Genomic DNA, 24769 nt, shown 5'->3' on the forward strand with positions numbered 1-24769 from the left:
ATTGATCCCGAAAAGAATACCAATTTCTAATTAGAAGTAAAAATAAATAAATAAACATCTGTGAAAATTTGGTGAATTCTCTAGTGACCCTGAATCTCATAAGATCATCTTTTTTGCAGGCTCAGTTACACTTTAGAAATCATGCACACTGGTTTCAGTGTTACCCTCAATAGTCTGAATGTTAGAGAGAACATACCACAAAGATCTCTGTAGAGCAGAGGCTCTTAACCTGGACAGATTCATGGATAGATTTTGTGGAGTCTATTGTGTTGATTGGGAAAAAATAGCATACTTATTTTCACTAACTTTGATTTCCTTTGTGGTCTTATGTACTTTGTTTTGTGAATTTAAAAAACATGATTCTGAGAAGGAGTCCACTGAGTTCACTAGAATGCCAAAGGGGGCCATGACATATGTACAAAAAAAGATAAAAATCCCTGTTCTAGAGTAATTCCTCGATCCCAGACTATGCTAGGAATTTTAAAAAATGAGTGACCTTGACAACTGCAGCAGAGACAAGCATAATATGTCACAAAGTATTGCCTGTGGCACCACAGTATCTGGATTCAGATCCCACCTCTGATGTTTACTTTGGCAAGTGTCTTGATTTCTCAAGCCCTCAGTTTCCTCATCTGCAACATAAAAGGTCTTGGACCAGCTGTTCTCTTAGTTCCCTTCCAATGCTCAGTTTGTGATACTGTGTTACAACCAGATTCTGGATAATGTTATCTAAACTCAACTCTGGTCCAGCACTAAAAATATACAAATTTTCTTGGCACTACTATGGGAATTAGTGAAGTTACCCTGCTAAGCCCACTCTAACCTGAAAGTTCTGGCCCCTCCTGAAGCAGGAACCATTTATTCATTCATCTGGAACATTCAACAGATTAAGTGCCAACTATGAGGAATACACTGATGAGTAAATATTGTACTTGGCTAGACGGGTAACAGTTTGATGTCAACTAGAGTTGGAATCAGATAATTTAAACTTGAATCTAAGGACTTTCATTTCATCTTTGTACTAAAATTAGCAAATCATTTAACCTCTCTAAGTATTTTCTGATCTATAAAATGAGGTAGTAGTATCTGCCCTAGATAAGGTTTTGTGAGAGTCAAATGTGACAAAGTCATCAATGCGGATATTCTCACTGGTGATCACAACCTAGCTATGACTTCTCAGCCTGTGGGATTCTTATCTAGGTCCTTCCATACTTTTGCTACAGAGAAGCCATTCAATGTGCTGGATACCATCTTCTGATCTTCTTGGTACTGAGTAGATACAATGAAGCTTGTTGACTATCAGTTAGCTGTCACTCTCATTCCATAACAAAGCCATCTTTTTTTTGGTTCTTCTTAGCCATACATATCTCTGATATGTTTATACAACTTTTCCTGAATTATTTCTCATTTGTAATCTATGTTAGCCTGATTAATATCTACCATGAGATTTTTTCATTGCCCTGTGAGTGATCCTCACCTTCATTTCTTTGGAAACTGTAGTCTGGATGACATTTCTTTGAACACTGTGGTTTTCTATAACTGTAGTTTTAGATATACTGATACTTAGCTCATTGTCCAAATTACAGTGTCAGAGAGAGAGAGAGAGAGAGAGAGAGAGATGGATCATGGGGTTGTACATCCACGTGGGATGTCTTATTCTGGACAGTAAGCATTAAAAAAATCTTCACAGATCTTTTCCATTTTTCATGTGTTTGTTATCTTCCAGTTCATTCTCAGAAGCTTTCTGGATGCTTCTTTGGATCTATCTCCAACCTTTCCTTAAGTTTGTTTTTCTCTCTACTGCTTCTCATTGTTTTCTCAGGCAATAATACCCATAAATCTTCCATCATCCTCTGTAAGACTTTATCAAAAAAGTCACTTATTAAACTGGTGTTACTTTGGCTGTCATATCACTCTGCTTGACGAGGAGATATCCAGTGGCTGAAACAGGTTTTAGGTTTTATTAATCTCATTCTGACATTTGTTTTACATTGTTTAAATTTCTTTAGGAAATGATTTATGATAATGAATGTTCTTTCACCTGTTTTCCACTTGGGAGAAAGGTCAACAGCTTATTTAAATGGTCAGGTTAAAGTTTTAATTGCATACCATATCTTTTTTTTCTCATTTTTATTCTCATTTTATTTTATCTTACCTCTGTCTGTAGATTTGCTATACACAGGAAACTGGTTTGGGAATTATTTCCACATAAGTAATGAATTTTTCCCCTGTGCATAAAAAATCAGTTTTGTTTTAATTGTATTTTTAGTGCTCACCATGTCTAGCACCTCATGATTTCTTTCTGAAAGCATTCATATTCTCTAAGCATAAGACTTCTCTGTGGTTTACAAGCCTTTGGTCTCTCTCAAACCTAACTCCTGAGTTTTATTTTCCAATATATTTCTCACCATCTTCCCCTTTAAATTGAAGCCACTGAATATCAAGGTATAGGTTGATTTAATTTGAAGAGTCTTAATGAGTTCCTTTGTTGAATTTTATTGTTGTTTTATCTTTTGCAAAAGATGTTGGCACCCAAATCACATCTGTTTTCATGTTGCTCTTTTTACAAATACATAAGTACTACAGTATGAGCTGAACAATTGTGCCATGAAATGATATTTCTTGTTGCTTTTGAACATATGATAAAAACTGACTCAACCAACTCCTTCACTTGCCTTTCCAATAAGAACTTTAGAGTTGTCCTTATATTCAACTTCCTGTTATCTTCTGGCTTTATGTATAGTGAAAATGTCAGACTTGGAACAAGTCATTTTTACTCATTGATCATTCAACAAAAATCCCAAAGTACTGTGATCCAGGTCATTATCTCTCCTTGCCTGGACTACAGCAATAACTTCCTCACTGGCCTTTCTGTTTCAATTATTTCCCTTCTTCAACCCATTCTTCACACAGATACCAAAATGATTTTCCTGCAGCAAAGATCTAACCAGGTCATTCTGCTACTCATAACCCATTGACTTCCTGTACCTCCAAGATAAAATATAATCTCTACTTTGGCATTTAATGCCTTCGACAACCTGGTCCTGCCCTACTTTATGAGCTTTATCATATAGTACTCCCATTCTCACATTGTGCAGTATAGCCAAACTGGCTTTCTTTCTCTTCCTTCACAATACTTCATTCTCATCTCCATCCCATCTCCATCTATTGCATTGACTGACCTCTGAGCCTAGAACAAAATTCCTCCCCACCTCTATCCCTCTAAATCCATAGTCAGGATAAACCATCCAAACCATTCAAGATCATGGCTGTATCTAATAGTGCATACATTATTCTGCCCTAGTAGGTAATCCCCTACTTCTCTGCATCTCTTTGCATGGTATGAAGTAAAATCTCAGAGTTCTTTTTTACTTGCATTTCTTTTAGTATTTCTTAATGTTTTCATGTTATCATGTACAGATTGCAACTCTTCCTTTGAAAACTATTCTATTGGGGCAGCTAGGTGGCAATGGATAGAGCACCAGCCCTGAAGTCAGGAGGACGGGAGTTCAAATCCAGCCTCAGACCGAACACTTGACACTTACTAGCTATATGACCCTGGGCAAGTCACTTGATTCCAATTGCCTAAAAAGAATAATAAAAAAAGAAAACTATTCATATCCATTGACCATTTATCCTTGCCCTTCCTGTTATATATTTGGGTCAGTTGTCTATGTATTCTGGCTGTTGGATTTTTAGCAGTGGTATTTGATACAACTATGTTTTTCCTCTCAGCAAAATTGTTTCTTAGTACCCTCTGCTTTTCTTTTTTTAATCACTAACATAGTCACTTCATAAAGTGAAGGAAACAGGACTGAATATCATTCTCTATTTTTTGTTGTTGTTGTTGCTTTGTGTTCTGCCATGGCCAAAGAATTTCTCATCAGTTGCAATGAGCCTCTCCATGGTTAGCTAGGCTGGTTCTCAGAATGTATGCATAATCTGCTGCCAATACTCTATTTGAAACCTTTCTAGCAGAAACTGCTCAACCTTGCAGTCCCCTGGCACAGCTGTGACAAGCTCAGGGTCATCTCCATATGTTAATGAGGTAGGAGAGCATAACATTGTAAAAGAATGGCTTTATATAGATGTAAATTGTTATTGTTCTTTTTGTTACTGCTAGACATGGATTATGATCCTTTGTGACTGCTTTGTACACCCTTTTTTACTTAACAGTGATTTTTAGGTGAATCTCCTCATAAATAGAGTTTATAGTGAATTAGTTTAAACAACCAAGAATATAGTCTGTTGTCTTCCTCCAGTGAGATTATGTATAGCTTTTCCATACATAGGAGATGGTCAATTATAATTTGTCTCCTAGGAACAAAAATCCCTAAGTAAGTTATTGGTTTAATAACAGATAGTGGTGAAAATGGAAATTTCTTAGTGCTTTCCACTGTGACATGGATGAGTGTAATTTAATTCTTGCCATTTGAAAATGACATTGGGAATTATTTGCAGTGGGAACCTTGATCTGTTATGCTTAATTATGTGCATACTGTTCAATGGAATAAGCTAGATGGGGCTGAGAGAACCCAGACCTCTCTTTTCACCTCCCAATTCCAAATCACCTATTTCATATTGATCTCAGGCATTGATTTTGGATCAACTAGAAAAAGAAATAACATCAAAAAAGTTTTGGCTTTGAATGAATGTTTACTTTGTGCATTCTTTAAAGAGAGTCATGATGATAATGAACCTTATGTCTCTGTCACATGAGCATCAATTGAAGGACTTGGGAAGGTTAAGCCTGAGGAAGAAAAGATTTGAAGTAGACAAGAGAACTGTGTTCAAGTATTTGAAGGGCAATCTATCATGTGGAAAATGGGTTAGACTTATTTGTCCCAGTGAGCAGACGCAAGAACAAAGGATAGGAAAGAAGTAAATTCATGCTTGACTTCAAAGAAAGAAGATTCTAATAAGAGTGGAAGTAAAATGGTATGCCTTGGGAGGTGGTAGGGTTTCCACTATGTGGAAGTCTCTTAACAAAGTCCAGATGACCACTTGTCAGTATGTTATAATGCACTTTCATTTTAGGTATGGATTAGACTAGATGGCTACTGGGGCCCTTTGCAACTTGAAAATTTTAGGATTCTCCTTTGGTTTTTGAAGTTGACTATCCATTACTGAAGCAATGAATGGTGAAAAAATGTGTAATGAATTTATATTGTACTGAACACACAGTATGATGAATTAGATAGTTATTCATTACATAAAAGTATTATTCAATGAAAACTGAGTGGGATTTGAAATCAGCAGACCCAGATTCAAGACTTCACCCTGCACATATTACCTATGTGACCTTGGGAGCAGACAGATGGAAAGAACACTGAATCTAGGGTCAGAGAATCTGCTTTCATTCCTTCCTCTGTTGCTTACTACCTGTCCAACCTTAAGACAAGTCACTCCTTGAATCTGGGTTCCTTCATCTGTAAGATCAAGAGAAATTAACTAGATATACTTTGAGATCTCTTCCAACCTTAATCCTATGACCCCATGAACATCATGAAGACCTGGTAGAGTGATGGGTCATGAGAAATTGGGTGGCTAATGCCCCAAAGTCCTGATTATAAAGAGATTTGGATTTCTTGACTTGAAATTTCAAAATGAATGTCTCTGATTTTATTTCAGTTTAAGTCTCTCTGCGAAGATCTGTGAAAAGACAGTACTGAAGCGGGTTTTGAAAGAGCTGTGGAAGCTCGTTCTCAACAAAATAGAAAAGCAGATTGTTCTTCCTCCTTTGACAGATCAAACAGTAAGGAATTCAGCTCTGGTCTATACACATTTCAAACACTGATTTTAACTGTTTTGCTTAATTAAATAATTTGGAATTTGAAGAAACTTTCATGAACCAGCCTCCTGAAAAAACTCTAATGCAGGGGATATTTTTCCTAACACTGATGATATTAATGGCCCTTTCCCTTGGGAATCTAATTGAACTGATGTCCAGTGGCAGAGAAACTGTGTGTTTATACCTCCCCAAAGTACATCCCTGTAATAAGAATGTTGTTCAAAGATTCACTGTCATTAGATGCCCCCCACAAACTGAGTAAATGCTATCAAGTTAAATTTTTCCAGTGTCTTGGTCCACATTTTTCTCCATATGACCTTAGGCAAGTTATTTCACCTCTGTGTCTCAGTTTCCTTATCCGTGAAATGGAGGTGATAATCATGCATGTACTACCTATCTCATGGCATATTTATGAGACTCAAGTAGATTTCATATTTAAAGTACTTTGCAAACTTTAGAGTGCTATTCAGATGTTGGCTATTATTTATTAAGCACTCACAGGGACACAAATTTGGTTTAAAAAATTGTGCCACTGGTCCCTTTCCCTCTAAGAGTAGAAATTCTGAAAAGAAATGGGATTTGCTTTGAGATATGTATACTTTCTTTACCCTTCCTATGCCCTTGGCTTTTTATGAATGATTAAATTTTCCTGAAATGTCTTCACCCTTGGTTTAATAGTGTAGAAGACTTGTTTGGTGCATTTGAGGAATATAAGACTTTAACTTGAAAGCACATCAAAAGGCAGGGGTAGAGCAAAGATGGGCAAGGGGCAGGGATGGAGCTAGAGTTGTCCCCAAAAGGAAACTCTGGTCACAAGCACTGGGCTGATAGGTGACCACAATGACATAAGTCATAAATCTCTGAACCCAAACCTTCTCAATGTGAAAAAGCAAAACAGGAAATTCTGGTACTATCACACTCTTTTGGTAGAATATAGTTTATATACTTGGCAATGTGTAGCTAGGTGTTAATTAAGGTGCAACACAGTGCCTAGTACTTAAATTAGTAATTATAATTGTAATAATAAAAGAAAAAGCTAACACATAGTGTTTTAATATTTGCAAAAATGTCATACAAACATCCTTATATTTAATCCTTAAAACAGTTCTGTGAGGTTCTTATTGCAGGTATTATTAGCTACATTTTATAGATGAAGAACCTGAAGTTTGGAGAGGATAAAAGAGTTTGCCCATGGTCATATTGCTAATAAATGTTACAAGAAGTATTTGAAACCAGATCTTAGCTTATTTTCCTATCATTGGCCACATTTTTAATGTGTTACAAAGAACAGTTTCTTAACATTTCTCCTTTTGCTTTCAGGGACCCCAAATGATTTTCAGTGCAGCTAAGGATCTTGGGCAGCTATCTAAACTGAAGGTAAGAACATTAATGAATATCTGACTATCCCTATAACAACTATCACTTAAGGGGAAAAAAAGAAATTATTAAGTACCTATGCGTGTAGAACCTTGTACTGGGTGCTGGAGTAGGAAGGGGTAGGGATACAAATTTAGATAAGACCTAAACTCTACCCTCAAAGACATTATCGTCTGGGAGAGAGATAAGATGGTATCACAAAGAAATATAGCATACAATGTTACATAATGTTACATGATAAATATATAACAATGTATCATAAAATTATATTTGAGATTTATAACACTAAATGCTATATGAAGTCAGAGGAGGAAGCAATCACTCACTGTGGGAACCAGGAAAAGCTTCTTAGAGTAGGTGACATAAGAGTTAAGCTTTTAAGAGTGAACAGAAATTTGACAGGTAAAGATAGGGCAGGGGAATATTTCAGACATAGAGACATTTTAGAGGGCATAGTGTATAAATTTAGAAGGCATAGAGTAATCTGTGACAAGGCTAGGAATTACAGGTGACACTAAATTATAGAGAACTTTTGATATCAGACTTTAAACTTTACTCTGTAGACAATACGCAGTCACTAAAGTTCTTGAACAGAAGAGATACGTACATAAAAAAGATAGTTTCTCATTAGTATGAGCTGATAAAGAATGAATAAGCAGAATGAAGAGTGTTATAAACAATGACTAAAAAATGAAGGCTTAAAGGAAGTTGCACTCTGAGAAAAATGAATGATCCTAGGGAACAGAAAATGATGACAAAATCATCCTGATGACAAAGTCAGGGGACCACTCGGGCTAAATGATGTGTACATTAGTAGACGAATCATGATATCTGGTATTCTTGCTAAATTGTTTTCCTTTGAATCGATCTGAAGGGATGGAGTGGGGGAGGTTTTCCCACCTTCAGAAATGTTATAATGCATATGGCAAAAGGCACTAGTGCTTTGTTGTCTTAAAGATAATTCTGGCAGTGGTATTCAGCATGGGTTGCAGGTGAAAGAGGGTGAAGCAAGAGTGGGAAGTAGATAGCAGATTAGCCTTGATGAGTGGCAAGGCTATTTCTCCAGTGTGACTGTCTAGAAAGAAGAAAAAGAGGGTGTTGGTAGGAGCTGAGAAGGTTTGAAGAATGGACAGAGCTGAGGAAATTTGTGGCAGGTGCCCTTTGTTTTCTCAGACAAGTGGGTAGCTAGGTCTTCTGCTATAGGTGTGTAGGGGGTGTGGAGATATGGTGACCCAAAGAGAAAAATATAGAATATTCATAGTGTAGAATAGAGGAAATAAACATAGATATACAGTAGGATTGTCAAGCAGCAGCAAGGGCAAAATTGAGGTTATTCATCATGAGTTAATTGTTGAAAACAGTTGAATTTCATGATTTTTTCAGGTAATTCTCACTCAGCAGCTTCGAGTTAGGAGAAGCAAAATGAGATTTCTTTTGTGATCCAGGAATGCAGATCTCCAGATTGGCAATGGCAAAGGCAATAACATGAATTATCCTAGAGATTCTGTTGCAGTTAGGGAAACATTAAATCGGCATACATGACAAGACATCATAAGGAGGCAAATGAAACCATAGGGGGAGAAATGGAGTGGAAAAATAGGGATGGATAAAGGGATTGAAGGTCACAATAAGGACAAAGAATAGGTTGAATATGAGGGAGAGACTGGGAGAGTTTGTGGTTGGAGTGTGACATTTCAGGGTATAGATAGTGGGTAATTATGAGATTTAACAGCTACTACATAACATGTGTCAGCATATGCCAAATGTGTGATTGAGGTGTTTTTTTGGAACTAAGAAAAATGGGGTATTATATGTTTATGTTGCCAAGGGAATACTGTTGTGTTGTCAATAGGAATACTGAAGCAGCCCCCAAAGACTGTGCTAGGGAACAGGCTGAAGAGGAAGACTATGAGTCAGGTAGTAAAGTCATTATTTTAAAAAGTTGTTCTTAGTCTTGTGTAAACTGATGCTAAGTGAAGAAATCAACCAGTCCACAAATATTTAGTGCTTTTTATGTTGCAGGCATCATGCTAGCTGCTGTAAATATGAAGACAAAAATTAAATAGTCCATGTCCTCAAGAAGGGGATACAATATGAATATATGAAGATATTTTAAAAAATAAATACAGAATAGATATATGATAATGGAATAGGGAGAGAAGTAGGCAAAAGGAGAATAATTAACACAATAACCACGAGAATGTCAAGGAATACTGAAATATATCAGACAATGTAAGTGCTGAGTATGCTCAGTTCTCAGATCTAATTTTAATTCACATTTAACAGGTGAATGAATAGTCTTTGATTTACTAAACTGGGGTACCTCCCACGGAGCTGGGCATGTGTCCTGACTCCTTGAGAAAGATGCACCTTGCTAGGATGACACAGGGACTTCTGATTAGTCTCCAGTAACAAAAGTATATCCTCTGACTTATTAGCCAATCATCTTCAGCACAGACCTAGTCACTGAGGACCAATCAGGAGTTCACTCTAATATCCTAGCAATGTGGATGTCTCTAAATAAGGAGTTAGAGTGCATGTCTTAGTCTATGGGCCATTGCACAGGAGAATAAACCAGAACCCTTGATCATCCCTCCTTTTAACTTTTTTTAAAATTTTTAATGACAGCTGCATATTGGACTGATGTCCTCAGGAAATGAGCAACTGTGATTCCCAGGGCGCTTTCCTAGTTCATAAACAAGAGGCCCCTTCATTTTACACACACACACACACACACACACACACACACACACACACACGCACACACACATGCAGAGAGACAGAGAGAGAGAGACAGAGAGATCAAGCTAGCTATTCCTAAATGCATTACATTGTACTTAGAGTCTTTGTTAAAATTCATTTGGACCATTCACTCATCCTCTTATCTTCTTATAATGCTGTCACCCATACTGGACAGTGCACTCCTTGAAAGAAGGGACTTTTTTATTACTTTGTATCCCTAGTATTTAGTACAGTGCCCAGTGTAGGCACTTAATAAATGCCTGTTGATTTGACCTATATAGCCATTTATTTCTACTAATTTGTCTCTCTACTGCAACAGAAGTTTAGCAGCATCCATAAACTGAGATGTTTCGATGTATAATTCCTCTCATGTCATTTATGAAAATAGCAAATATGACCAGTCCTAGCACCAGTCCCTGAAGGATCTTTATTATTCTTTATCCCTCTCTATCCAGAGAAGCAGTTTAACAACAGAAGGGCTTCTACTACCTTTTTAAATAAAGCATGTTCACCTTTTTCAGCCTGACTTCATCTGGACAGTCTTTCTGGATTTAAAGGACCCTTTACTGTTTCTGAAAAGGTTCCATCATGTCTCTATTCTTTGGCCTGGTATTTTATTTGGGATCTAAAAAAGAGATCTAGAAGAGAATTCAAATATAAAACCCATGTGCTAATCACTATAAGAGGCTTTGAGGGAATATGGAGATAAAAAGTGCCCTGCCTTTGACTAGTTTGCAAACTCTAAGCTCCTGCTATTCTCCAAGGATTGGGTAAGAGATAGTAGTCACAGGGAACCTAATGATTGCATTTGTTTGTTTGTTTTTTCTCTTTTATTTTTCTTATTTGTTCTTAGTTGAATTTTTAGTACTGGTATTATCTGTCACAACAAATTCTAGGGGAGTCTTATGCATGCTAAACAAATGCAAATCAACAGTGTCTTCTGGCATGCATGGAAATTTTCTTCTTCCTTGAGAATGCCTTGTCATTGTAAGCCTACTGACCCAGTTATATCTTTGACAGACCCCCAAAATGTCAGTTGTGAAAAAATGTGATGCCATGTTAATACGGCCACATCTAAATGGAGTGAAGGCATGGAGGTCATAACTCCTATGTCTAGGGAAATTCATCATACGTATTTGGAGCCAAACCTCTCAAGCATGATTGAATTGTGGGTGGAACCAGGATCCTAGGATGTAAAACTGAGGATTTTAGGATTATAGACTAATCTGTTCATTATCTAAATGAAGAAATTGAACTTCTGAGCAGGGAAGGGACTTCTTCCTAGGTCACAAAGCTAGTAAGTAGTAGATTTAGGATTTGAATTCAGATCCATTAATTCCAAGTCTAGTGCTTTGGGCAGCTAAGTGGGGCAGTGGATAGAGTACCAGGCCTGGAGTCAGCAAGACTCCTCTTCATTAGTTCAAATCTGACCTCAGACATTTACTAACTCTATGCCCCTGGGCACATCACTTAATCCTGTTTGTCTCAGTTTCCTCATCTTCAAAATAAGCTAGAGAAGGAAATGGCAAACCATTCTGATATTTTTTGCCAAGAAAACTTCAAATGGGATCACAAAAGGTCAGATACAACTGAAATAACTGAACGATTAGTATTTCTGCTTAACAATCTGTAAGATTAGAGGGTCACTAACAATTTATTTGCTCTTTTGGTTTTTTTGTTTGTTTCATTTTGGTTATGTTTTAAAAATAGTATTAGATCATATTTTATGTCAAATAGATATTTGCAAGAGCTATACTGACTATGATTGGCAATAATAGTGGATATTTTAAAGAATATTACTACATGATGAATTTGCTTCATAGCACAATTTCCAAATTACCAATGCAAGTAGCTGTGACTTGCTCCCTGCTGCCATTTCTTTAGGGGAGAAAATGCAATGAAATACCTAACATAGGTTATTTATTCTGAGTTGTCAGAACTGTTCTCTCACCTTTAGAGCTGCTCAATTCCACAAACATTTATGAGGCTTCTATTACATAAAAGGTATTATGCTAGCCACTGAGGAAATAGGAAACTGAACAAGACCCAAAGCTTTTACAAAGCTGACAATCTCCTTCTACCTAATGGAGTTCCTCTCTTCCGTCATGCTGTCACTCAAGCATCCCTTTCTTCAACCTTTCCCTATCCCTCTAACAGTGACCCTACCAAAGTATCTTGTGTTTATATTCTGTAAATATTTATTTTGTATGTACTTATACATGTACATGTCTTCCTCAACATAATGCAAGCTTTTGGAAAATAATTATTGTTGGTGGTCATTTAACTCATTCTTTGTATCCTTAACACAAACCACAGTGCCTGGAATGTAATAGGGACTTAGTAAATGCTTGCTAATTGGCTGAATGAATCTAGTATGGAGAATGAGAAAAATATGTGTAAGCATACAGCCTGTATACACATACTCACATAATACAAGTTAAAATATAAGTGCATAAGAGAGGTCCAAATCAAGCAGAGCAGGGAATTTGAGAATAGAGAGGCATTTTATAGGTACAAAGTTCAAGAATGGCTTCAGAAAGGAAGTGAGAGCTGATCTGGGGAAGACTGTTCTAAAAGAGGTTAATCAGTCAGTCAACACATAATTATTAAGTATTACTGTATACTAATTACTATGCTAAGCACTGGGAATACCAGGTAGTATGTATCAAGGGATAGAGGTGGAAAGTGCCAAAGAGATTGGATAACAGTGGATTATCCAGAAGGAGAGTAACATGCAATAAGGCTGGAAAAGTCAAATGTAACCAGAATCCTGAGGGCCTTGCGTGCCAAATTATATGGTATTTGCTAATCAGTTGGGAGTGAGGGCATTTTATCAGGGGGATGGTATGATCACATTTGTGTATTAAGAAAGTTATTCTGGCAGCTATCTGAAGGATGCATTGTAAAGCGGTGAAACTCTAGGCAAGGGGATTAGTTAGGTGAACATTACAATAGTCTAGTTGAGATGTAATGAGAACCTGCAATGGAGTGGTTAACAGTGAGATTTGAAAGGAAAAAGCAAACCAAAAGATCTCGGCATGACGGTACGTGCTGGTAATCTCAGAATGCAAGAAGTCTGAGGTTGGCAGATCTCCTGAATTTGGGAGTTCTGAACTACAGTAGTGCAGATTTACTCTGATCAGGTGTCTGCACTAAGTTCCAGCATCAGTATGGTAAGGCACTGTTAACAGGGGGTACCACCCTTCTCCACTACCTATGTTATTTTCCTCTATTAGAATGTAAACTCCTAACTCTGGGGGGGCAGAGCCAAGATGGCGGAGGGAAAGCAGTGACTGTCTAGAGGTCTCTCCCAAAGCCCTCCAAATACCTAAAAAAATGGCTCTAAACAAATTCTAAAGCAGCAGAACCCACAAAAAGACAGAGTGAAACAAATTTCCAGCCAAAGACAGCCTGGATGGTTGATTGGAAAGATATATCGCCCCGGGCGGGGAGAGGAGCACAGTGTAGTGTGGGCACGCAGGCACAGCAACCCTGAAGCAGGCCTCAGAGGACTGCATCACGGGCTGCTGTGGCAGTTTCCAGACTTCTCAACCCAGAAACGCCAAAGACAACGTGGAAGGTCAGTGGGAAAAGTCTGTGACTGCAGTAAGAGAGGAGCTAGGTCTCAGCCACAAGTCTCAAGCACAGCCTGGGGCCATGGCTTTTTCCTGAGCTTCCAGCCCACGGACTGAGGGGGAATCAAGTGGCTGATCAGAGAGGGATTGCAGGTATCTCTTTGCCAGCGCTGAGGCAGGAATTTCTTGCTTTGCCTGCACTTGGATCTAGATCACAGTTCTGAGGGGCAGTTCTGGGGCGAGTGGGAGCACTGGTGTGGTAGAGCTTGTTGTGGTGGTGGAGAGAAAACACCTTGCCCCTTATCATACCACCTTGGAAGAACTGAAAATTTACAGGTCCCTAGAAGTACCTCTGAAAACAGCTGTACAAACCCCCAAAGCTTAGGACAGTACACTCTTCATATTGGAAGCAGATTTTTACCTTAACAAAGAGTTTAAAACTCAAGTAATTGGCCGGGATCATGGGTAAGCAGCGCAAAAAGAGTCAGACTATATTATCTTACTTTGGTGACAAAGAAGATCAAAACATATAACCAGAAGAAGACAACAAAGCCAAGGCTTTTACATCCAAAGCCTCCAAGAAAAATATGAATCAGTACCAGGCCTTGAAAGAGCTCAAAAGGGATTTTGAGAAGCAAGTAAGAGAAGTAGAGGAAAAATTGAGAGTGATGCAAGAAAATCATGAAAAACAAGTCAACAGCTTGCTAAAGGAGACCCCAGAAAATACTGAAGAAAATAACACCTTAAAAAATAGCCTAACCCAAATGGCAAAAGAGGTCCAAAAAGCCAATGAGGAGAAGAATGCCCTAAAAAGCAAAATTGGCCAAATGGAAAAGGAAGTCCAAAAGATTACTGAAGAAATACTTCCTTAAAAATTAAAATAGAGCAATTGGAAGCTAGTGACTTTATGAGAAATCAAGACACTGTAAAACAAATCGAAAAGAATGAAAAACTAGAAAACAATGTGAAATATCTCATTGGAAAAACAACTGACCTGGAAAATAGATACAGGAGAGAAAATTTAAAAATTATTGGACTATCTGAAAGCCATGATCAAAAAAAGAGCCTAGACATCATCTTTCAAGAATTATCAAGGAAAACTGTCCTGATATTTTAGAACCAGAGGGCAAAATAGAAATTGAAAGAATCCACCTATTTCCTCCTGAAAGAGATCCCCAAAGGAAAACTCCTACAAATATTGTAGCAAAATTCCAGAGCTCCCAGGTCAAGGAGAAAATATTACAAGCAGCCAGAAAGAAACAATTCAAGTATTGTGGAAACACAATCAGGATAACACAAGATTTACCTGCTTCTACATTAAGGTACCAGAGGGCATGGAATATAATATTCCAGAGGGCAAAGGAGATAAGATTGAACCAAGAATCACCTACCCAGCAAAACTGAGTATAATCCTGCAGGGGGAAAAATGGTCATTCAGTGAAATAGAGGACTTTCAAGCATGCTTGATGAAAAAACCAGAGTTGAATAGAAAATTTGGTTTTCAAATACAAGACTCGAGTAGAACATGAAGAGGTAAACAGGAAAGAGAAAACTATAAGAGACTTATTAAGGTTGAGCTGTTTACATTCCTGCATGGAAAGATGATATTTGTAACTCATGAGACCTTTGTCAGTATTAGGGTAGTTGGAGGGGAAAAAAATTATATGTATGTACATATAGATATAGATAGATAGATAGAGGGCACAGGGTGAGTTGAAAATGAAGGAGTCATATCTGGAGAATAAAATTAAGGGGTGAGAGAGGAAAATACTAAGACAAGGAGAAAGGGAGAGGTAGAACGGGGTAAATTATCCCATACAAAAAAAAAAACAGAAAAGAAAAGGCTCTTACAGTGGAGGGAAAACAGGGGAAGGTGAGAGAGAATGAGTGAATCTTATTCTCACAGGATTTGACTTAAGGAGGGAATAACACACACACTCAGTTGGGTGTGGAAATCTGTCTTACCCTACAGGAAAATAGGGGGGGGAATGGGACAAGAGAGTAGGGGAATGATAGAGAGGAGGGCAGATTGGGAAAGGGGTAATCAGAAGCAAATACTTCTGAGGAGGGACAGGGTCAAAAGAAAGAATAGAATAAATGGGTGGGTGGGATAGGATTAAGGGAAATAAAGTTAGTTTTTCACAGCATGTCTATATGGAAGTGTTTTGCATAACTGCACATATATAACCTATATTTAGTTGTTTGCCTTATCAATGAGGGTGGGTGGGGAGGGAGGAAGGGAGAAAATTTGGAACCCAAAGTTTTAAAAACACATGTTTAAAAAAATGTTTTCACATGCAGCTGGGAAATAAGAAATACAGGAAATGGGGTACAGAAATCCATCTTGCTCCACAGGAAAATTGAAGGGGAAGGGGATAAGAGAAGGGGGGTGAGAGATAGAAGGGAAGGCAGACTACGGGAAGGGGTATTTAGAATGCATGCCATCTTGGGGTGGAGGGAGGGGCAAGATGGGGTGAAAATTTGAAACTCGAAATCTTGTGGAAGTAAATGTTGAAAACAAAAAAATAAATAAAAATTACCATTAAAAAAAAAAGAATGTAAACTCCTTAAGGGCAGGGACTGGCCTATTTTTTTTTATTTATATTCCCAGTGCTTAGCACAGTACCTGACACTTAGTAACATTTAATAAGTGTTTTGTCAGTACAACATTCAGTACAACAGAGGAAATTGAGGAGGGAAAATAGTCAATGGTGTCAAATATTGCAGCCAAAAAAAAAATCTAAAAACTTACATTAAGCTCTCTCTGATTAATTCTTTGATGAACATACTTTGATGTCAATGAGATTTGACTCTTAGAAGGAAATTGAGGAGTGATTGTTTGCTTTTAAATTGTATCACTTTGTATCTCACAGATAAGAAGATAATAATTCATGTTTCAGAATAACCATTTAAAATGCATACAGTAAAATATTTTAATATACTTTCTTAATTAAGTACTTTCAAACCAAAGAAGGGACAAGTTTTGATCAACTTTCCTTAAAAGGCAAGCAAATTATGGATTTAAGACATATTAAAGAGTTTGAGGAATATATCATCGAATAATAAGAAAAAGTAATCATTCTTCAGAAGACATTTGGGCATATTGAGGAAGAATTTTTAACCTAGTCCCATAGATACTGCAGCACTAAAATATATCCTAATGAAGCAAATCTCTATCTTAAAAAAAGACTTTATTTATTTTTAAGACTTTTTTCACAACACAATCATTTCCTAGTACCCTCCCCCAGCCCTTTCTTATAGCAGTGGCAAATAGTTAGACAAAACTTACAAACATAGTCACCCCCAGAGCCTCTCCATGAAGAGGATGGAAGTATGTTTCATTATCTATCCTCTAGAACCAAGATCAGTCATTGCATTGAATCTGAAAGCTCTTGGCTTTTAGTGTTGTTTTTGTTCACGTTAAGATAGTCTTTTTATATAATATCCCCTAAGCAAGTCTCTTAAGAGATATTGCTTTATCTCCTTTGTAGATGAGTTTAGTTACTAGCAACCTAGAGATATGGAGGGCAACAGTAGCAACCAACATAAGCCTCTTGGGTCAGGTTTTTATTAGACCAATGACTCACTTCTAAACCTCTTCTTCAGAGGCTTCTTAGACTCTGCTATGTACAAACTTAATAATTTTTTTTTAGCAAGTACTGTTCTGGTCAACAACATCAAAGTAAATTATTGATAAGTAGTTGTGGGAAATGCATGAATGTTACCATCTAAACTCAGTTAAGTTTGATGGAAAAAGGAGGATCAACTCAAAAACTACTTGGATTAGGGGACAGAGATAGGGACTGGATCTATGAAATTTCTTTGGTTGGTATAGAGAACTCCTGAATGAGAACACTCCTTGCACCAGAGCAGATCAATGAATTTTCTGTCACTTAGAGTCACAGAGAATTGTTTAGAGGCTTATTAGTATGTGTTAGAAGCAGGATTTAAATACAGGTCTTCCTACCTCCAAAACTGGCTCCCTATTCACTGTATCTTGATGTAGAGGGATTAACTCACTTATGAACTTTGGGTTAATCTAAGCCAAAAAACTTTTCATTATTATTCTGATATATGGCTCAAACTCTTTAATATGTCTTAAATACATAATTTGCTTGCCTTTTTAGGGAAGTTGATCAAAACTTTACCCTCCTTTGAATTTGGAACCTCTGAGTTAAGAAAGTATATTGAAAATATTTTTACTATATGCATCTTAAATGGTCATTCTGAAATATTATTATCTTCTCTTCTGTGAGACACAAAACGATAAGCCTTAAAGACAATGTGAGATCTGCTTTTTTCTTTTCTTTTCTTTCTTTCTTTCTTTCTTTTGATCTCCATATTGTATGTCCAACATTCAGCTAAGCCTTTGAGAATTTTCATTAAAGTTAACTGTGATGAGGAATTCAGAAAAGAGAATAAAAAGGAATTATGCTTATATACCATACTTATTAGCTGTGGTGGCTGGCATAAATCAGTTGCCCCTTAGCTCCTTTCCAAAGGACTTTAATCTCTCTGTGCCTCAGTTTCCTCATTTGTAAAATGAGGACTTTACTATCTCTAAGTTTCAGCTAACCCATCTGTAAAAAGCAGAATTTAGACAAGATGATCTCTACGTCCCTTCTAGGTCTAAATCCTATGATATTAAAATTCAATTTCATTGACATGACAGCATATTTACTCCAAAATTAGCCAGAAGAACTTTTTTTTTGTGAGAGGAACTTTTAAGATAAGTTTTCTTTATGTCTTTTATTTCCGCACTGAAATTAAATAAGTACAAATAAAAATAAGTACAATGAAAGAAATAAGTACACATATTTAAAAGCATTGCTTTGTAAAACTAAATCTGTACTTTGAAATTATTTTCTATTCAAAAAAATCAAACTTTATGCAAATAGTATCTAATAATTAATATATGATGAAATATGATTTGCAATCAACATTTGCACACATGAAGAAAGTATAATAATAATAATCTGTTATATATTTTATAGATGCAACATAGCAAAGTAAATCAAGTTGTTTGATTTACAGGCAGGAAGACCTGTGTTCACATACCATACCTTATACTTAATGACTGTTTAAGCATAGGCAATCACTCCCTGAACTTCAGACAACAGGATCTAATACTTTAAGTTATAATAGTTTTTGGATCATCTTCATTGGAGTTCTCACGAAGATGAAAATAGAGATCCTTGGTGTATGTTTGCAGTTTCCAAAATACTAGTATACATTTGATCCTCACAGTCACCTAGTGAGCTAGGTAAGAAGCATTGGTGTTATTACCTCCATTTTATAGATGAGGAAACTAAGGGTCCAAGAGGATAAATTGTAGAATTACTAAGATTCATCTTTCCGTAAAATAAAGTTGTTAAATTAGTCCTCAATCATTTACCAAATATGCATTATGTGCTCTGCACAATGGTGAAGTCTGCAGGTATAAATGCAAATACTCATGACAATCCCTGCCATCAAGAAGCTCACTTTTATGATGAGCAGATAGATTTCAGAAAAACCTGGGAGGACTCATATGGACTGATGCTGAATGAAGTGAGCAGAACCAAGATAATGTTGTACACAGTAACAGCTACATTGTGTGATGACTAACATTGATAGACTTAGCCCTTCTCAGCAATACAACGATCTAAGACAATTCCAAAAGACTCATGATAGAAAATGCTATCCACATCCAAAGAAAGAACTATGGAGTTTGAATGCACATCAAAAGAAACTATTTGCTGTCTTTTCTTCTGTTTTGTTTTGTTTCCTCTTTCTGGTGGTTCCTCCTATTGGTTCCAATTCTTCCTTACAACATGACTAATGTGAAAATATGTTTAATGGGAATGTATATGTATAGCCTATATCAGATTGCGCACCTTCTTGGGGACGGAGGTAGGGAGGGAGAGGGGGAAAAATTTAAAACTCAAAAGTTTATGGAAGTGATTATTGATAAATCAAAATAAATTAATAAAAAAGTAAAAAAAAAAGAAAAAAGCTTACTTTTAAGTGGATGATTGAACTTATAAATAACATGCAAGATGCATACAGAGTAGGTGTACTTCCCCCAACAGGGGAAGGCTCTAGAAACTGGGGACACCATGAAAGCCTCCTGAAGAAGGTGGCCTTTGAACTGAGTTATTAAGGAAGCCGGAGTAACCAAGAAGTAGAGGTCAATGGGGCAGAGCATTCAGGCATGGAAAATAGCTAGTGACAAGATAAAGGGACAGTAAATGGAGTAGTAAGTTGTAGGAACTGAAAACAGGCTGATATAGCTGGTTAGCCGAATGTATGGAGGAGAAAAAGGTAAAAAAAAATTAGAAAGTTAAGAAGGGGCCAGATTATAAAGAACTTTAAATACTAAATAGAGATCCTGGAAGAAAAAGGGAGTCACTCAGGCTCATTAAGGAAGGGAGTAATGTGGTCAGAGCTACATGTTAGAAAAATGACTTAGGCAGGTGACTGTGAGGGGCATGAGAGACTTGTGGAGGGAGAGGGGTTAAAAGGTTATTGCAATAGGTCAGATAAGAGTAAATGACAGCTTGAGCTAGGGTTGTGGCTATCTGCATGAAGAGAAGGAAAAATATTGCCAGGTGAATGAAATGCAAAATGTTAACCTGTTTTTCAGGATCACATGATTCGAGAGGAAGCCAAGGGTCTGACCCTAAGACAATGTGCTGTCATGGAAGTAGTCTTGGCCACAATCAAGGTACAGTTTTCTATTTCTACATACACACACACACACACACACACACATACACACACACACACTATATCTGTAGCTACATTGTGAGAAGCTAACTGAATTTACGTAATATCATTTCTTAAAAAGTACAATATTTTCCCTCTTCTACTCCTCTCCACACATCCCCTATCACCCTTGATCCTTCAATGTTCATGTCACTGTATGAAATATGGGTGAAGCCTACATATTAAGAATAAAAACATGTTCATAAGAAAATATTTGGAGCAATGAATGTTCTGGCTAATCAAATAGTCTGATTAACTTTTTGTTTTCATCTTTGGATGCTGGAAATCTTCCCAAAATTATCAATCCACTCTCCTGACCCTGTAAGTGCAATATATCTAATGTAATTAAAGCACTAAAACACTATATCATAAATGTCCTTTCTCATTGTGCCTAGTACAGAGACTGAGTTAAACATACAGTGATGTCAATCAATAAACGTTTATTAAGTGCCTGTAGCTAGGTGGCACATAGAGGGCCAGACCTGAAGTCAGAAGACTCATATTCCCGAGTTCAAATCTGGCCTCAGATGCTTACTAGCTGTGTGACCCTGAACAAGTCACTCAACCCAGTTTGCCTCTGTTTCTTCATCTGTAAAATGAACTGGAGAAGGAAATGGCAAACCACTCCAGTATCTCTGCCAAGAAAACCTCAAATGGGGTCACAAAGAGTAGGACACAACTGAACAACAATAGCTGCATGGCAGGCACTGTGCTAAGTGCTGGTGAGAGAAAAGCAAAAGATAATCTCTGTTCTTGAAGAGTTCATGGTCTAATGGGGAAACAATTACATACAAATAAGTCATATGTAGAACAAATTGGAACTGATCAACAAAGGGAAGGCCCTAGCATTAAATAGAAACAGGACAAACTTTCTGTAGAAGGCAGGATTTTCATTGGAACTTGAAGGAAGCCATAAAAACCAGAAGGGGGAGATGAAGAGGGAGAGAATTCTAGGGATCTAGGAGAGCCAGATTAAATGCAGAGCTGGGAGATGAAATTTTATATGAAGAACAGAAAGGAGGCCATGTTACTGGATCACAGAGTACATGGGGAGGGGATTGTAAGATGTTAGAAAACTGGAAAGTTGAGGAGGAGGAGGAGGAAGAGGAGGAGGAGAGGTTACAAAAAGCTTTGATGCCCAAACAGAGGATTTTATATTTGATGCTGGAGGGCAGTCAGTGAAGTTTATTGAGTAGGGGGGTGACATGGTCAATCCTGTGCTTTAAGAAGATCACTTTGATAGCTGAGTGGCGGATGGACTGGAGTGGGGAGAGACATATGGCAGGCAGGATATTGCAATAATCTGGGTGTGAGGTGATGAGGGCTGGCACCAGAGTAATGGTAGTGTCAGAGGCAAGAAGGGGGCATATGTGAGAGATGTTATGGAAGTAAAATCGACAGACCTTGGCAACAAATTGGATATGAGAGGGAGAGAGAGAGTCAGGAGTCAAGGATGACACTTAAGATGTGAGCCTGAGGGACTGGGAGGATGATAGTGCTTTTACTAAACTTTAATAGGGGCCTTAGGAAGATAGGAGGGTTTTCATGGAAATTGTTCTTTCTAACTTCAAAATATCAATGGATCTGTAATCTCATCTATGTTGGTACTTATTCTGTAGCTGCAAATTGCAACCCATCCTTCCCTTTTCATCGTTTGGGACTCCTCTCCCAGATTTCTTGATAAGCCTCCGCAGAGGACACACACAGTATACCGGAAACAGCCTTTCAAATGAACTAGCAATCATTGTTGGTTGAACAAAGGTTACATATTTGGACTGCTGAGAATTAAGGCAAGAAAAGGTTTATAGATATTTGAAGAATTTTCTGAGCACCTTCTGCCCCTCCTTTTCTTTCATTCCACTGAGACCTCTGCAGAAACAGAAGGGGACCCCACTAGACTGAAGGCCTTTAAAAATTGTGTTTTATGCATTGCCCTAGTCAAAGATTTTGTCACCTAATGCCTGACCAATTGCTGCTAAGTTGCTGCATACTTAGCTACATTGGTGGGCAGATAGTAAGTGAAGTCTGCTGCTATACTTTCAATCCCTTCTATCATGGTGGAACGTGGCAGAGCTTACTCTCCACTGGAGAACCCTTCAAGAGCTTTGGGCCATCACACCAGGATAAGGCATCAGAATAGGACTTGGTGAAGGAAGTTTGTTTTTTTTTTAACTAAATCTCAGGTATCAACTTGTTTTCTTGTGATTTTACCTTTTATTTTCTCCTGAGAGAAGAATTGAGGAAAAAATTAATTTAAGTTATTATAAAATTTTAATTAAAAAGTAAACAAGAAGGTTTACTCAGATATCTGTGTGTGTGTGTGTGTGTGTGTGTGTGTGTGTAGTCAGAAGGCAGTCCAAATTCATAATTTCATTGTTATAGGGCGCTCTAGAGAAGAAACATCCTCTGCTAACGGAGATAAGCACCTGTTCTGCAATTTAGGGCTGGGCTTGTTTTTTGGACCTCTTTGTCAGGCTGTTGAAGTCTATGCCTCAGGACTCCTCAGAAAAATGTATAAAATGAGTGAAATAAATAAAAAACATAGGATTACAAAAATTATATTGAAATACAGTTTATAATTACCAATTTTTTTTTAAAGTTCACAGACCCCAGGATAAGAACCCTTGTCTTAGAGAGTTGCCTGAGGCCCTAAGAAATTATTTGCCCAGGGTCCCACAGCCCGTACATACAAAGCAAGACTTGAACCTAGGTCTTCTTGACTCTAAGGCTGCCCCTTTTATATATGTACAGATATGTAAATACGCACACACATATATGTATGTATGTATATTCCTATTTGCATATACAAGCACACTTTGGGGAAAGTCTTCTATTCAAAATTTAGATTTTTTTTCTTTTCCCTATATTTTCTCAGTGCACCAGTTTATCTGTTGTTACCTGGTGAAGGCATCTACTGTGCATGATTTATGACCAGATTAGCAAAACACTGTTTCTACGAGCCATTTGCCAGCTAATAGAAATAAGTCTCACTTTATGGAAACAGATTTCCATACAGTATGCATTAAAATAGCAATCAGCCTGTATAACAAATGAACTTTTTCACAAAGCTGCCACCTTGGAGCTTCAGTTTTTGTACTTTGCTCACCTAAGAGCCTGATTTTTGCCCTTAAGTGTTGAGCACTGTAAAACAAAGTTACAGGTTACAGCTTTGTGACATGTGGTGACAGCAATGCAATAATATATGGTGAAATATGTAGATTCTATATCTCAAACTACAATTTTAGCTGTATAATATGAGTAATTAAAAGTCTCATTTTTGTGGCGGAAGGAGCCTTTTCATTTCCTTTCTTTCCTTTTTTTTTTTCTTTTTCTTTTTTTTTTTTTTTGGTGACTAAGACTCCCTATCTTGCCCAGGCTGGAAACACAGCAGCCATTCATAGATCAGACTCCACCACTAATTAATAAGAAAGTTTTGACCTTCTCAGTTTATAACCAGGGCAGCTCATTAGGTAGTAGAGGACCTTTGCTCCAAGGACCTCACCATAAGAGTGTTGGACTTAGGGAATACACCTAATCATTGACTTTAGGCCACTGCAAATCACAACTTCAGAGCTCAAGCAATCTACCAGCCTCAGCACCTCCCAGTAAACAAAGATTACAGGCATGTTCCTCTGTTTGGAAAAGAATTTCTAACCCAAGGAAACACAGGGTTAAGAAATTATTTTGGAGCAGTCTTTTTTAGGTTTGGTTTTTTGGATGTATATAAATAAGAAATGAATACCCTTCAAACATAGTAATATTTATTCCTACAAACAGAAATGTAAGAGTTTTGAACAATACTGTGAAGGAAAATGGAAGTGTGAACAATATTATTTCATAGAATTATAGATCTAGATCCAGAAGAGACCTCAGAGAATAACTTAATTCCAGATAAGGTCACTTAGGCCCAAGGAAGTTGAATGATTTGTTGAGAATCACATAAGGAGTATCAATAATGGGTGTCCAGAACCACTACTAGACATTGACACAAATTACCATTTCCTAAGGAAGTTGAACAGATTGAAAACAATTGCTGAAATGAATATACTAGAAGAGCTTAGAAACCTCCCTTAGTCAACAAATATTGAATCTCATAGACAAGTGGAGAGATGTGGAAGTCCAAGGTAGCACTGGTTTAGGATATCAACTTCTATTAAAATACTATCAAGGAGAGTAAAAATTATGAAATATTATTTTATTACAAGCAGTTTGCCAAAAGTTTGGCAAAAGACCCAACCAAGCCAGATCATCTCTTTGGCATGATGAGGCCACATGACTCGGCAGAATGACCTTTGAGTCATGACCTAGATTAAAGTCCCATTTATACTAGCTATGTGATCATGGACCAGTCATTTAGTTTCTTGTTCCCCCCAGAGCCTCTCTAATGCAAGTTTCTTCACTAAGAGCTCCCTATACTAAAGAAATTATAGGTTCAGTTAAAAAAAATCATGAAACGACATTTGCAGGCGGCAGCATAAAATTAAATTGTGGGTCAATGATATAAAAATTTATAACAAGCATATTACTATTAACAATA

The 24769-nt window shown here is 37.3% G+C and overlaps 1 protein-coding gene across 2 annotated transcripts in view; it reads left to right on the forward strand.

The window, feature by feature from the left end:
* UNC13C (unc-13 homolog C) overlaps positions 1-24769 on the forward strand; it is a 669423-nt gene that overhangs the window by 594868 nt on the left and 49786 nt on the right. For both annotated transcript variants that reach the window (XM_027840843.1, XM_027840842.1), the window contains 3 exons: positions 5632-5755; positions 7112-7168; positions 20111-20191. In XM_027840843.1, the coding sequence (XP_027696644.1) occupies positions 5632-5755; positions 7112-7168; positions 20111-20191 (262 nt within the window). The remainder of the gene's footprint in view (positions 1-5631; positions 5756-7111; positions 7169-20110; positions 20192-24769) is intronic.

This window comes from Vombatus ursinus, unplaced genomic scaffold (assembly GCF_900497805.2).
Source record: "Vombatus ursinus unplaced genomic scaffold, bare-nosed wombat genome assembly UNPS02014848.1, whole genome shotgun sequence".
Classification (NCBI taxonomy): domain Eukaryota; kingdom Metazoa; phylum Chordata; class Mammalia; order Diprotodontia; family Vombatidae; genus Vombatus; species Vombatus ursinus.